This window comes from Rattus norvegicus, chromosome 19 (genome assembly GCF_021556685.1).
Source record: "Rattus norvegicus strain SHRSP/BbbUtx chromosome 19, alternate assembly SHRSP_T2T, whole genome shotgun sequence".
Lineage (NCBI taxonomy): Eukaryota > Metazoa > Chordata > Mammalia > Rodentia > Muridae > Rattus > Rattus norvegicus.
Window position 1 is genome coordinate 49,704,865 of NC_141552.1, and position 15,172 is coordinate 49,720,036.

Consider the following 15,172-nt stretch of genomic DNA (forward strand, 5'->3'; position numbering starts at 1 on the left):
TTTAATGGGGTGGTGCTGGCTGATGGGACCTGACGCCTCAGGAGGCTGGGCAAGTGCTCACTTTTTAAAATGTTTTAATTTGATGGTGATTTAGCTCAGTGGTAGAGCGCTTGCCTAGCAGGCGCAAGGCCCTGGGTTCGGTCCCCAGCTCCAAAGGAAAAAAAAAAAAAAAAAAAAGGAGGTCTCATGGCGTGGGGAAATACTGACCTCAGCTGTAATGGTCATAAAATGTTTTAATTTTAATTTTTTTAAAAGATTTATTTATTTATTTATTATATACACTATAGCTGTCTTCAGACACACCAGAAGAGGGCATCAGACCCCATTACAGATGGTTGTGAGCCACCATGTGGGTGCTGGGATTTGAACTCAGGACCTCTGGAAGAGCAGTCAGTGCTCTTAACCACTGAGCCATCTCTCCAGCCCTTAATTTTAATTTTTTAAAAAAGATTTGTTTATTTTGTTTTCTATGTATGGGTACTTAGCCTGCATATATATGTGCACCACATGCGTGCCTGGTGCCATAGATCCCCTGGAACTGGAGTTACAGTTCTGAACTGCTATGTGGGTGCTGGGAATTGAGCCTGAGCCCTAGAGGAGTATCCAGTGCTCTTAACCACTGAGCCATTTCTCAAGCTTCTCCCTTTGTTTTAATTTATTTTTTTATTTTTTTATTTTATGACTATGTGAGAGTGTCAGAGCTCTAGAACTGGAGCTGTAGACATCATGAGCTGTCGTGTGGATGCTGGAAGTCAAACTGGGTTCTCTGGAAGAGCAGCCAGTGCTGTTAACCACTTGGTTTTTTCTTTGTTGTTGTTGTTGTTGTTGTTTGTTTAGCCACAGATCTTAAGTTACTCAGACTGGTCTTAAACTCACTTTGTCACCCGGGCAGGCCATAAATAAACTTCTGAGCAGTCTGCCTCAGCCTCTGTCCACCAGGCTGGTGGGAATGTGGCCAGTCCCACCTGATATATCATTGCTACTAGAAAAGTCTGAAGAGGAAACTTTCTTACCAATGTTTGGTTTCCAGATTCTTTTCTCGTTTTCAGTCCTGTGTGGCAGTCATGGATGACCACATTTATTAGTCTTTAAGATAGGCATGGTTTTGGGGCTGGAGAGATGGCTCAGCGGTTAAGAGCACCCGACTGCTCTTCCAGAGGTCATGAGTTCAATTCCCAGCAACCACATGGTGGCTCACAACCATCTGTAAAGAGATCTGATGCCCTCTTCTGGTACATCTGAAGACAGCTACAGTGTACTTATATATAATAAATAAATAAATCTTTAAAAAAAAAAAAAAGATAGGCATGGTTTTGTCTGTGTGTTTGTTTGTTTTACATTGTCCTCTGACTTCCACATGGGCATTGCATTATGGTACTCTTTTACCTGGGTATCTATGAGGCCCACCACCACCATCAGAAAATTCAGGGGAGAACTGAAGAGATGGGCCAGCAGTTCAGAATACTTACTGCCATTGCAGAGGACCTGAGTTTAGTTCCCAACACCCATGCTGCTCACAGCTGTAGCTTCAAGGGGTCCATGTCCCTTTTTGGCCTTTGTGGGTATCTGTTCTCACATGTAGAGGTGGTATACATGCACATAATTAGAAATAAAAAGATAAAACTTAAAAAACAATAAACTTTGAACATGGTAGCATATTCTTATATCTTATATCACTTGAGAGGTTGAGGTAGGAGGATGATGAATTTGAGATCAGCCTGGGCTACTGAGCAGGACTGAGAAGCCATCCCATCTCAGGTTTTGGATTAGGAGTCTAGCTGAGTAGATATACTTGTTTAGCTAGCACGAAGCTCTGGGTTCAGGGCCCAGTACTGCATAAGCTGAGCATAGTGGCCCACACCTGGAGTTCTAGCACTTGGGAGGTGGAGGTAGAAGTAAGGTCATCCTTAGCTTCATAAGGGGTTCAAGGCCAACCTGGGCTACATGAGATTTTATCTTTTTTTTTTTCTAAAAGATTTATTTATTTCACATATGAGTACACTGTAACTGTCTTCAGATACACCAGAAGAAGGTATCAGATCCCATTATAGATGGTTGTGAGCCACCATGTGGTAGCTGGGAATTGAACTCAGGACCTCTGAACTCAGGAAGAGTAAGCGGGTGCTCTTAACCGCTGAGCCATCTCTCCAGCCCCTGAGATTTTATCTTTTAAGAGGGGTGAAAAAAGAAAGAGAAGAAAATGTCTTTAATTCATTTATCCCAATTTTTTTCATTTGTTTTTCAATACAGGGTTTCTCTATGTAGCCCTAGCTGTCCTGGAACTTACTCTGTAGACCAGGCTGGCCTTGAACTCATAGATATATCTGTCTGTGCCTCCCAAACTCTGGGATAAAGGTGTGCACCATCACTGCCCACCCAATTTTTAACTTACATACAGGACAATATATAGTCAAAATATATGTCTGAAGAGCTCTTTATTTAAGTTTGGGTTTTCATTTTTTAAAGCATTTACTTTTATTTTTTAAAGTCCATAAACTTTTTGCCTGCATGTATTTCTGTGCACCACATGCATGCAGTGCCTGAGGAGGCCAGAAGAGGGCATCAGATCCCAGGAACTGGAGTTATGAATGGTTGGGAGCCCCCAAATGAATGTTGGAACAGCCTTGGTCCTCTGCAAGAGTAGCAAATGCTTTTCTCTACTGAGCCTTATTATCTCTAGCCCTAATTTTGGGTTTTGGAGACACGGTCATGCTATAGAGCAATAGAGCACAGAATGGCTTTGCACTCAGCTGAGTTGTCTCAGCCCCAAATGTGCTGTGCAGAGCTGAGGTTATAGGCATAGGCCTCCATAAGCGGGCTATTTTAATACTCTGTTAAGAGACAAAAGTCCTCCGTTTTACAACTCGTTTTTCCTGAATGAAAGCTAACCAGTAACATCATAGGGTCCATGAATATCACATATAAATGGCATGTCATACAGTGGTGATACTCATTTTCTGGTTTTACCTAGACTATCTTACTAATAAAACTTTGCTTTATTAGTGTCTTCTGTTCAGAAAAGTAATGAATGGAGTTAATTTTATTTGTTTTCATAGAGATTCCAGAGAGCGACATGGTGCCAGGAACTGTTTTGGTGACTGAAGAGGAACTTAGTCGATGTGTTGAAGACGTGTTTAAGGTTGGTAATTCAAGTCGATGACATCACAAATTAATGTTCATACTTGAAGACCTTTTGTTTTTGGAGGCTTTGGACTTTGAACACAGGCCTTCTGCTGACAAGAACTATACCACGGAACTGTATCTGTAACTTTGCCTCGTAACCAGTACTTCCAGAATTTGAATGAATAGGGACTAGAGAGATGGCTTAGTGGGTAAGAGCACATGCCACATAATGCTTTTACAGAGGACCTGAGTTCAGTTCCCAGCACCCACATCAGGGGGTTCTCTTCTCAACTGCCTCACTCTAGTCCAGGGGGATCTAATGCCTCTGGGCTCCTTGGACATCTGCACCACATATACAGGTGGGTATACAAATGCATATAATTAAGAATAATAAATCCAAAGGAAAGAAAAGAAGGAAGGAAGAAAACAATGGGTCTGGCTAGCTGGCCCTGGAGGTATTTACCTGTAATCCCTGTGCTCAGAGGGTCATTGTAAATTCAAAGCCAGCCTGGTTGCTATAGCAGGTTCCGGACCAGCCAGGGCTTCACAGTGAGGCCCTGGCTATCATCATCTCCTTCCCCTCCCTACTGCTGAAAAACAAAACAAAACAAAGAAAGTATGTATGTCTCTATTTACTTAAAAAAGATAACATGTTATGCTTCATCACTAGACAGAGGTTTGGTTAGTTTATGAAGAGTCCCTTATTTCTGTAAGAAAAAAAAGGAAGGAAGGAAGGAAGGAAGGAAGGAAGGAAGGGAGGAAGGAAGGGAGGGAGGAAGGAAGGAAGGGAGGGAGGGAGGAAGGAAGGGAGGGAGGGAGGGAGGAAGGAAGGGAGGGAGGAAGGAAGGAAGGGAGGAAGGAAGGGAGGAAGGAAGGAAGGGAGGAAGGGAGGGAGGAAGGAAGGGAGGAAGGGAGGGAGGAAGAAAGGGAGGAGGGAAGGAAGGAAGGAAGGAAGGGAAGGAGGGAGGAAGGAAGGGAGGGAGGAAGCAAGCAGGCTGTAGTCACTTGAAGTTGAGACTGAGGTAACCACCTTATAATTGCTCATTTTGGTACTTTTTACTGCTAAGTAGTTCTGTTGCGTGACATACCACATTTTTGCTTGTTAGTTGGTAAACATTTGGATGAATAGTAAAAATTTTCTTTTAACAGCTTTACTGACATATGCATATAATTTGCACATTTAGAAGTACAAATAACCATCAGTGGCTTTTAAACTCATAGATTTGTACAAGCATCATCATAATTAATATTAGAGCATTTCATTGCCTCAGAGAAACTCCCAGACCTGCTTAGCTGTCGCTCTCGAATCCCTGCGTCCCCACTTCCCAATCCTCTCGACCTGGAGAGGGAAGCACTCGCCTATCTTCTGCCTCTATAGATTTACCTGTTCCAGACATTGCATATAAATCAAGATCACAGTGATCTTGGTGACTGGCTTTTTTTCACTGGGTATTGTTTCAGTGTTATTCTGTATCATAGCACGGACCTCTTTTATTACCAAATAATACTGGGTTGAATTACTAGGCCACAGTTTTGCTTATCCACTCATCTGCTTTTTTGAATGGTGCTGCTGTGGACGTTTCATGTGCACGTTTCCATGTGTGCTATGGTTAGGCTGTGATTTGAGAGTGTCCCCCAGAGTTTTCAGTGTGGCAACATTTGGGAGGTGGTATGGAATCCTTAAGAGATTGTGCCTAAGTCTGAGTGGCGGCACATGCTTATAACCTGCATCTGGGAAGCTGACTCAGGAGGATCAGAAGTTCAAAGTCATCCTCAGCTATGTAGTGAGTTAGAGGCCAGCCTGGGTCATGGAACCCTAATTTAGAGAGACGGAGAGGGAGGGAAAACACACACACACACACACACACACACACAGAAAGAGAGAGAGAGAGAGCGAGGAGAGCGAGCGCATGAAAGGCAGTTGGGTAAACTGAGGCACTGCTCTCAGAAGGCATTGATGGAATTAGAGAGGGTTGTTAGGAGGCCTGTGCCCTCCCTGGTGATCTCCCTGTCACATGCCCTCTCTTGTTATACTGTGTGCCTTACACCATATGATAGCTCAGGCTGCCTCCTCAGAGCTGGCACAATGCTGTTGGGACCGTCAGTTTCCAAAAGTGATTGCTCAGAACAAAACAAGACTAGAGAGATGGCTCAGCCGTTAAGAGCATTGGCTGTTCTTCCAGAGGACCTGACTTTGTTTTCCATCATCCACATGGTGGTTCACGACCATCTCAGTGGATCTCAACCTACAGGTTGCAATCCCTTTGGTGCTGAACTACCCTTCTACGGGGTCACCTAAGACCGTTGGAAAATACAGATATTTTATTATGATTCATAATAGAAAAATTATAGTTATGAAGTAGTAACAAAAAGAATTTTATGCTTGGAAGTCGCACAACATGAGGAACTGTATTAAAGGGTGGCAGCATTAGGATGGTTGAGAACCATTGCTCTAATTCCAGGGAATCCAGTGCCTTCTTCCGGTCACCTCAGACACCAGGCATGCAGGTGGTGCACAGATATACAAAATGTAAGCAAAACACTCAAACACATAAAACAATGTTTTAAAAAGTGAAAACAAACAAAACAAGACTCTTTGGCTAAAAGTTGCAGTATGTGCCTATAACCCCAGCATTTGGGAGGCAGATTCTGAGTTTGAGAGTAGACTGGTGTATTAATGAGTCCAGGGACAGCAAGGCAGCATATTGAGACCCTGTCTCAAAAATAAACAATAGCCAGGTGTTGGCGGTGCACATCTTTAATCTCAGCACTTAGGAGGCAGAGGCAGGTGGATCTCTGTGAGTTTGAGGCTAGCCTGGTCTAGGGAGTTGTTCCAGGTCAGCCAGGGCTATACAGTGAACTTTGGCTTGGAATAATAAAAAAATAAGAAATTGTAATATTACCCAGTCATGTGCCATTCATTACAGTATCGTGTTTTCTGTTCTGGATAAGTCCTAGGGACGGGACTGCTGGACCTCTGGTTACTCTGAGGAACTGTGTCTGGAGCTGCCAGACTGTCTTACCCTCTCCTAGCAGGCTGTGAGGGCAGAGGGTGATGCTTGTTTTTATGTTTTTATTTTTATTTTTTGAGACAGGATCTTATTATGTAGTCCTGGCTGTCCTGGAACTCACTATATAGACCAGGCTAGAGATCTGCCTGCCTCTGCCTCCTGAGTGCTGGTGTGTGCCACCATGTCTAGCCCCTGAGAGTGAATCTGAATGATTCATAGTCTTTCATGTAAGTAATAAATGTGTAGATATGAAATGCATGCTTAAAATTTCAAAAATCAACCAGGCAGTGGTCCCTTATGTCTTTAATCCCAGCACTTGGGAAGCAGTGTCATGTAGATCTCTGTGAGTTTGAAGCCAGCCTGGTCTAGGGAGCGAATCCCAGGACAGCCAGGGCTTCACAAGGAACCCTATGCCAGCCCTCCCTGTTCCCCACCCCGATATCCCTACCAAAAAATTAAAAAATTAGCTGTGCATGGTGGCTCATGTCTTTAATTCCCATCCTCTAGAAGCAGAGGTAGGCTAGATTCTGTGAGTTCTTTAAGCCAGCCTGGTCTACAAAGTGAGTTCCAGCCCAGTCAGTGTCACACAGTGAGAATCTCACTCAAACCTCACCTCCCCAACCAAAAAGACAAAACAAACGAACAACAATAAAGACCCCTTCTATGAGGAAAGTCAGCCATCAGCTCTGTCAGTGCTGAGTGTGGTCAGCACTGTAGTGAAGACTCAGGGATGGACGCTGAGACAGTTTCTGCTCCCGGAGAGGACTTGGCAGCCAGCTGCAGTTAGAATACAGAGGAACTGTGTATGCTGCGGGGAAATGGTAAACACTGTGTGGAATTTAGCAACAAAGGCAGTGTCATCTTTATTAACATTCTGCTAATACTAAATTATAGTGTACAGTTTACACGCAGGAAATGAGGAAGACATCTGGAAAGCGGGAATTGATCCAGCTACTCACTGGGTAACAAGAGGCTCTTTAGTTTCCAAGAGGCATCTGGGAACATTTCCAGCTGTTTTCTCTCTCTTTTCCTTCTGTGAACGGATTTATTGAGATAAATCCACACAGCATACAGTTCACTCATTTAAAGTGTACAGTTAGGGTTGTGTAACGATGATCACACTATAATCATAGAAAATCTTTTCCCTAGGGAAGCCTCACATTCTTACCCAGCATTCCTCATGCTCCACCTCAACCCCACCCTCAGCCCTAAGCAACTACTATTCTACTACTTCCTGTCTCTGTAGACTCATCTGCAGGAGACTACACAGAATGTGGTCTTAGCGTGACTTTCTCCCTCTGAGGCAGGACCTCCCGACTTGTAGTCCAGGCTAGCCTTGAATTAATAATCTCTCAGTGCTCTTATTCATCCTTTCCTTTACTATTTTGAAAATATAGAATACATTTTTACAGTGATTTTAATGTCTTTGTCTTTTAATTCTACTATTTCTTTAAATGTTTTTATGTGTTTGGGCGTTTTGCATGTATGTATCTGTACCTCATGCATGAAGTACCCTCAGAGGCTAGTAGAGAACATTAGAGTCCCTGAGTCTGGAATTATGAATGGCTGTGAGCTGCCATATGGGTTCTGAGAATTGAACTCAGGTCCTCCTGAAGAACAGTCAGTGCTCTTGATCACAGGGCCTTCTCTCCAGACTTCTTTTGGGTGGGGTGCGATGGGGTCAATCTACTTATGAGGGAATCAAGGTCCTTTCAGGGGTAATTGACCCTATCCATTTTTTTTTCCTCTTGAGACAGGGAGACAATATAGCCCTGGTTGTCTTGGAACTTGCTCTGTAGATCAGGTTGGTCTCACAGATCAAGATCTGATCCCCCTGCCTCTGCCTCCTGAGCACTGGGATTAAAGGTGTGCACACCACCATTGCCAGGCTTTAAGTGTTTTTGTTGTTTTTTTCTGATTATGGGTTCTAGCTTCTAGCTTCCTTGAATGTCTACTAATTTCTATGCATTTTGAGGTATCATTCACGTATCATAAAATTCATTTTGTTTTCGTAGTGCTAAGGTTGTAACTCAGGCTCTCAGGCATACTAACCATGAGCTGTGTCTGAGCTTCCAGGACTAAGTTTACCTGTATCTCTTAAAAGATAGCCCAGGTAACCTTGAACCCTTCATCCCCCTGCTTCAGTCTTCTGAGTGCTGGGGTTATAGGCTGTGCCACCATACCTGGTGAATATTTTAAGGGTCCTCTATAGGGATCTGGCATGCACCCCCATGAAAGGCCAGAGATTGCATGCTAGAAACACATCCTTCTAAAAACATTAAACTCTATTTTTATAAGACTAAGCTCTCAACTCTCTGACCTCTTAATTTTGTTTTGGTTTTCCTCTGTGGCACATCAGAGTTGTATGGTGGGAGTAAGAGGAGGGAAGATCTGCGACATGAGCATCCTGTATATCAGAGAGAGGGCGCTTGAGTATGGTCGCTCTGGGGGGTCAGGTGGGGCACCCTCAGTGCCCGTGCAGGTGCACACTTCTTCCTATATACCATCTGCGCCCAGAGAGGACGAAGTGACAACTCTTGTGACTTAGTTGAGTCCCTCGCTAAGGAGCGTCTGGGACTGGGCTCCAGGGTGCTGCACTCTTGTCCTCCTGGCACACGATCTCTCTCGTTCCTTTGCCTGTGCTCCCCTCTTCCGACATGCTCTGGTCCGGAGCAGCCAGGCCGTATTCTCAGAGGGGGGAAGGGGTTTTCCTGAAGTGTTAATTACTGCCTTTGCCCAGGCTTCTGAAGAGCAGAAGAAATACTGTATAGGAAAGACGAGAGAATAGATAGTTAATTCATTTATTTTGTATTTCTTCATTTCCATTTTATCTCTGTTTCCAGATTTGGTGAATCTTGATTTTAATTATCCACGTCATTTCCCATCCAGTACAGTGAGTTTCTAATTACAGCTGCTTTGTCAGATTGCGCATTTGACTCTGTCTGGATTTTTAATTAGTCTTACAGAGAAAGTTGGAATAATAGGAACTTAGATGAGCAAGACCTTTAGAAAAAATTTAGAATAACTGTTTAAAAAAACAAAACTCTGTAGTTCATAGGTGTTTCTTAAACTCTTTAGGGGATTGGCATGAGGATTCCTAAAGTCTGAAAAATTCAAGGAGCTTAAGTCTCTCATGTAAAGGGTTAGGATTTGCAGAGACCTGGGTATATCTTTCAATATAAATTTTTGTTTCTTTGTTTGAGACATTCTTGGGTTGCCCAGGCTGGCCTTAAACTCAATGTGCGTGCGTGCGCACACACACACATAACACACACACACACACACACACAACACACACACACAACACACACACAACATACACACACAACACACACATAACACACACAACACACACATAACACACACACATAACACACACAACACACACATAACACACACAACACACACACAACACACACACAACACACACACATAACACACACAACACACACACAACACACCCAAGACACACATAACACACACAACACACACAACACACACATAACACACACAACACACACACAACACACACACATAACATACACACACAACACACACATAACACACACATAACACACACATAACACACACAACACACACAACACACACACAACACACACATATAACACACACAACACACACACATAACACACACAACACACACACATAACACACATAACACACATAACACACACAACACACATATAACACACAACACACACATAACACACACACATAACACACAACACACACACAACACACACACATTACACACACATAACACACACACACACACACACACACACACACACTCACACGCCTCTGCCTTTCGAGTGCTGGGGTTGCAGGTGTTCACCACAGTGCCTGTTTTATGCCATGCTAGGTCTTGGACCCAAGGCTTCGTGCTCGCTAGGCAAGCTCGTCTACCACCTGAACCACATACTCAGCCTCTGTTGGTTTTTTATTTTTAGGACAGGGTCTTTATGGCCCAGGCTGGCCTCAAACTCTATGTGACTGAGGCTTGCTTTGAACTCTTGATCTTCCTGTCTTCACTTCCCAAAATCTTTTTGTTATAGTTGTTGTTGTTTGTTTTTTGATTGTGGGACAAGGTTTCTTTGTGTATCTCTGGCTGTCCTGGAACTAGCCCTACAGACCAGGCTGGCCTCAAACTCATAAGAGATGCACCTGTCTCTGCCTTCTGAGTACTAGGAGTAAAGGTGTGTGCCAATCACTTGGCTCTATTCTTTTTTTTTTTTAAGATTTATTTATTTATTTATTTATTTATTTATTTATTTATTTATTTATTTATTGTATGTGAGTACACTGTAGCTGTCTTCAGATACCATAAGAGGGTGTCAGATCTCATTACAGATGGTTGTGAGCCACCATGTGGTTGCTGGGATTTGAACTCAGGACCTCTGGAAGAGCAGTCAGTGCTCTTAACCGCTGAGCATCTCTCCAGCTCTCCTGATTCTATTTTTTAAGGGCTAATGATGGGGAAATGTCTGTATGTATCCAGCCCATATGCACCACCACAGTATTTCAGTCTGTCATTGAAACTCAGAGACTTCCGTAAGAATGGAAGCTGATTTCTTTCCTTCTTCTCTCCTTTCTCTTCCCTCCTCCCTCACTCTCCATCTCTTCCTCCCTTGTTTTTCATCCTCTCCCCATCTTCCTCTTCCCCCCGCCCTCTTTTTGGGGTTTTGAGACAGGGCCTTGCTATGTAGTACAAAGCTGGCCTCTAACTCACCATTCTCCTGCTTCACCTGGCTGTATATTTAGAGAAGTTTTCATTTTACAGAGTTCCCCTTATACCCCAGCCCTCAGATAGCTTCCCCCACTAGCCATGTCCCCTTTGTGGTAGTACATTTGTTACAGTTGATGAACCTACATTGGCATATCAATACTACATTAATCTACAATTTATAGTAGAGTTTACTCTTAACACTGTACATTTTATGAATTTTCATAAATTAACTTTTCCTCTTATAAAAAAGAAACGGAGAGACTAGAGAGATGGCTTAGTGGTCAAGAGAGTTGCAGACAGTGGTCTGTGCTCTTGCAGGGAACCAGGTTCAGTTCCCAGTACCCACATGGTGGCTCACACCCACCTGTGTTATAGTAACTTTTATTCTCCTGTAGTAATTGCTGTCCTGAGGCTCACTGCCTCAGTCTGCTAACCTAGACCTAGACCTGGAAGCTTCTAACATCCATACAATGTTTTCAGCCTCAGACTTATTGCTGAGTAAGCTCACCCTTTTTAGTTTTTTCTGAACTCTGACTGGTTCAACTCAGCTGTTCGGGCTCAAACCCCTCCTAAGGCTGACTGATTCAATCTGGTGTCTCCCTCCTCCACCCCTCCCCCCCCCCCCCCCCCCCCCCCCGCCTCTCCTGAATTGTTCTGCTTGGCCTCATATTGACTTTGGCAGTCTATTGTAATCTTCTGGTTTCTTGTTCTCTGGCTTGTTCTGTTTTCACCTGTGTCTAGCTTGTTCTGTCTGTACCTGCCTGTATAAAGCTGCCTCCTGCCTCCCTCCTGCACTGCTCCTTAAATAGCTTCTTTCTTCTTCTCTTCTCATGAAGTTGGGTGTATCCTATTCTGTCAAGTCTTTCTCTGATTCATCATTTTGTCTGCCACTCAATTAGACATCACTTTCAAACATTGGCTGCTTCCTTCTACTAACTAACTTTACCTCCATTGTTTGGAATTAAAGGTGTGTGCTAAAAAAAACCAAATAAACAACCTAGAAATGGTTTTTATCAGTGAATAATGCAATTTCAGGGTTCACAGTGTGATCAAGTATCCTACCACTCTGGTTTCAGTGCATCCGATGTCTCCTTTTGACCTGTGTGGGTACCAGGCATGCACCTGGTACACAGACACGGATGTAGGAAAGCTGCTCCTACACATAAAATAGACATCACTAAAAAACATGTTAACAATAGTAAAGAGAGAAAGAAGATCCAACAACTGGAAGATTTTTTCCAGAGCTCATGGCTCTGGTAGAGATAGTCAAGTAACACCCCCCTTTCAGTGTGTGTGTGAAAAATTTAAGTTTTAAGACTTTCTAGGGAGGAGGTATTCTCTTATCTTAGCCTCTTCCTAGAAGCAGGCCTTTTTAGAGATTTCAAGTGCTTGAGCTATGACCTTAAATTTCAAGCAGAGGACCAGCAGAAGTATCCTTGAGAGCTCTGGAGTTACAGATGATGGGTTGTCTGTTCTGACTTTGTGGTGTAATGTGGTGGAAATGCTGGGACCTCCAAACCTGTGTGGGCTCTGGTCTAGCCCCATGGAGGACTTTAATTGTGTGACTTTAGGTAACATATTTACCGTTTGAGTTGTAGGTATGAAAAAGGTAACTTTTTTTGTTTGAGACATGGTCTCATGTAGCCTAGGCTGGCCAGAGACTTGCTATGTAGCCAAGGCTGGCCTTAAACTTCTGATCCCTTTTCCTCTACTTCCCAAGTGCTAGAAAGTACTTACAAGCATGTGCCACCATGCCTGGTGAAATAAGGTAACTTTTGGTAGGTTCATAGCATACAGTAGCCGACAAGTGCTCAAAAACTGTCAGTTCCTTTTTGGCACAAAGAAACTCTTTTTAAAAAAAGACTGTTTTAGGCAATATGTTCTGGAAGCTTGCACGGTGCAAAGTGCTTGCTATATTAGGTAACAGTCTTGTTCTTTTTCTTCTCACATGTCTTAATTAAACTCAGCAAGTGCATTTCAAGTTCTGGAATGCCACTATCAAAAGGATCCCTGTTCTGCAGTCAAGGGCAGCATTTGACTAGCTTAGTCTTTCACAGGTAACAAGGTCCAGCCTGTTCTAAATGTCAATGTTTTACTCAGCTATCTTGATTCCATCTGACCTGAGTAGCCCCATCATGATTGTATTAAGATTTGTTACAGTATGAAAAGTAATTTTAATAGCATAAAACTAAATTTACATTGTATTAGCTGTGCATTTGACTCAACATGAACTGTCATAATCGACCCTTTTAATAACTACATGGTAAGCGTAAAAGCTGAGACAGGGGCTGGAGAGGTGGCTCAGCAGCTAAGAGCACTGGATGCTCTTCCAGAGTACCTGGGTTCAATTCCCACATTGTGGCTCACAACTGCTTGTAATTACAGTCTCAGGGATCAAAGACCCACTTCTGACGTCCTCAGGCATGGGCATGTATGGGGTGAACATGCGTATGTGCACCAGGCAAACACTCATGCACATAAAGTGAAAAATCGGAAAAAAACTCAAAAACCTTAAAGATTTAAATGTCTTGGGAACTGGGAGTGTAATCCAGTGGTAGATTATTTGCCTAGCATACAAGAAACTCTGAGTTGGTCCCTAGCACTATATCAAAACAAATATCATTTTCATGATAGTGTGGGGCTGGACTCCTAGCAGTTAGGAAGCAGAGGCAGGAGGATTACTGTGAATTTAAGGTCATCACCCAGTGAGTATCAGCCTAGTGGAGGCTACATAGCAAGATCCTATTTCAAAGACACCAACATGTGTGGCTAGAGAGATGGCTCAGTGGTTAAGAGTAATTCTGCCTTTCCAAAGGAAAGAGTTGCCTGGTTCCCAGCACCCACATCTGGTGGCTCAAAACTTGATGGGATTCCAGCTGCAGGGGATCTATCCCCTTTCTAGCTTCCATGCACATGGTACGCAGACCATCTACATACACATGAAAATCACTAAATAAAATCCAAACAAGCAAACAGACAGCCTTCCAAAGTGTCTTATCCTTCAGGCTCCATGGCACATGCCTCTAATCCCAGCATTGGATAATCAGGGGTTAGGTTGATCTCTGTGAGTTCAAGGACAGCCTGGTCTACCTAACGAAACCCTGTCTCAAACACCCTGCCAGAAAAGATTCTGCCCTGTCAGCTCTCACGAGATTCAGGTCCCAGGGCTGTTTGCTGTGAAACAGGGCAAGGAACTTGGCCTGCTCAGACCACACCTCAAGGAGCTGTAATTCGGCTGTTAGGTTCAAATAAATGTGGATTTGGAAAAAAAAAAAAAAAAAAAGACGGTCTTACCCATGTTCATTTACATATATAATTATATGTATGATTTTGAGCAACCTCCTAGAGCGCAGAGCCACAATTCACACCCACGTTTCCTGTCTCCTGACTCCCTAGTTAGTTCTCGGCTGCTATAGTGGTCTCTGGGGCTGTGCTCCAGACCATAGTCATAAGGCCTGATGGTGGCTCAACACTTCAGACTCTGTACTGCAATTGCAGAGGACCAGGGTCAGATTCCCTGCACCTCTGTTGGGTGGCTCACAACTGCCTGTAAGTTCAGCTTCAGGGGGATTCAGTGCCTCTGGCTCCCATGAGTGCCTGCAGACACACTCATACACACAGTTGTGACCAGAAGACTGTACTGACCGTCTCTGAAATGAGGGCTGGAGCTCGCAGCGATGCCTTTCTGTTTTGTTTTCTTTCTGAAACAGAAATACGTGAATCTTTTACCTATTTTTTTCTTTCTTTGTAATTTAAATTTTTAGCAAATCCTACTGGAGATACTCTAGCTGCCAGACATATAGATAAATTGATCAATATAAAATTTAGCTTTATGTTCAGATTTTTCTTCTGTAGCTGAGGTTCTATTATCCTGTTAAGTTAGTTAGTACTCATTGAATAGTCTTTGGCTATAGGTTTGATAGAGGGCTGGGGAATGTGGCTAAGTTGCTAGGATGCTTGCCTAGCATGTGTGAAGCTATGAGTTTCATCTCCATCATAGCACATAAACTGCATGTGATGGCCCATCCTCAGTTCCAGTACTGGGGAGGTTGATTCAGGAGGATTAGAAAGTTCATAGTAGGGGTTGGGGATTTAGCTCAGCGGCAGAGCGCTTGCCTAGCAAGTGCAAGGCCCTGGGTTCGGTCCCCAGGTCCCCAGCTCCGAAAAAAAAAGAAAAGGAAAAAAAAAAAAGAAATGTAAATAGGGGTTGGGGATTTAGCTCAGTGGTAGAGCACTTGCCTAGGAAGTGCAAGGCCCTGGGTTCGGTTCCCAGCTCCGAAGGGGAAAAAAA

The 15,172-nt window shown here is 43.5% G+C and overlaps 1 protein-coding gene across 4 annotated transcripts in view; it reads left to right on the top strand.

Moving 5' to 3' along the window:
* Tango6 (transport and golgi organization 6 homolog) overlaps nt 1-15,172 on the top strand; it is a 187,440-nt gene that overhangs the window by 19,166 nt on the left and 153,102 nt on the right. For all 4 annotated transcript variants that reach the window (NM_001427103.1, XM_087594591.1, XM_087594592.1 and 1 more), the window contains exon 7: nt 3,057-3,139. In NM_001427103.1, the coding sequence (NP_001414032.1) occupies nt 3,057-3,139 (83 nt within the window). The remainder of the gene's footprint in view (nt 1-3,056; nt 3,140-15,172) is intronic.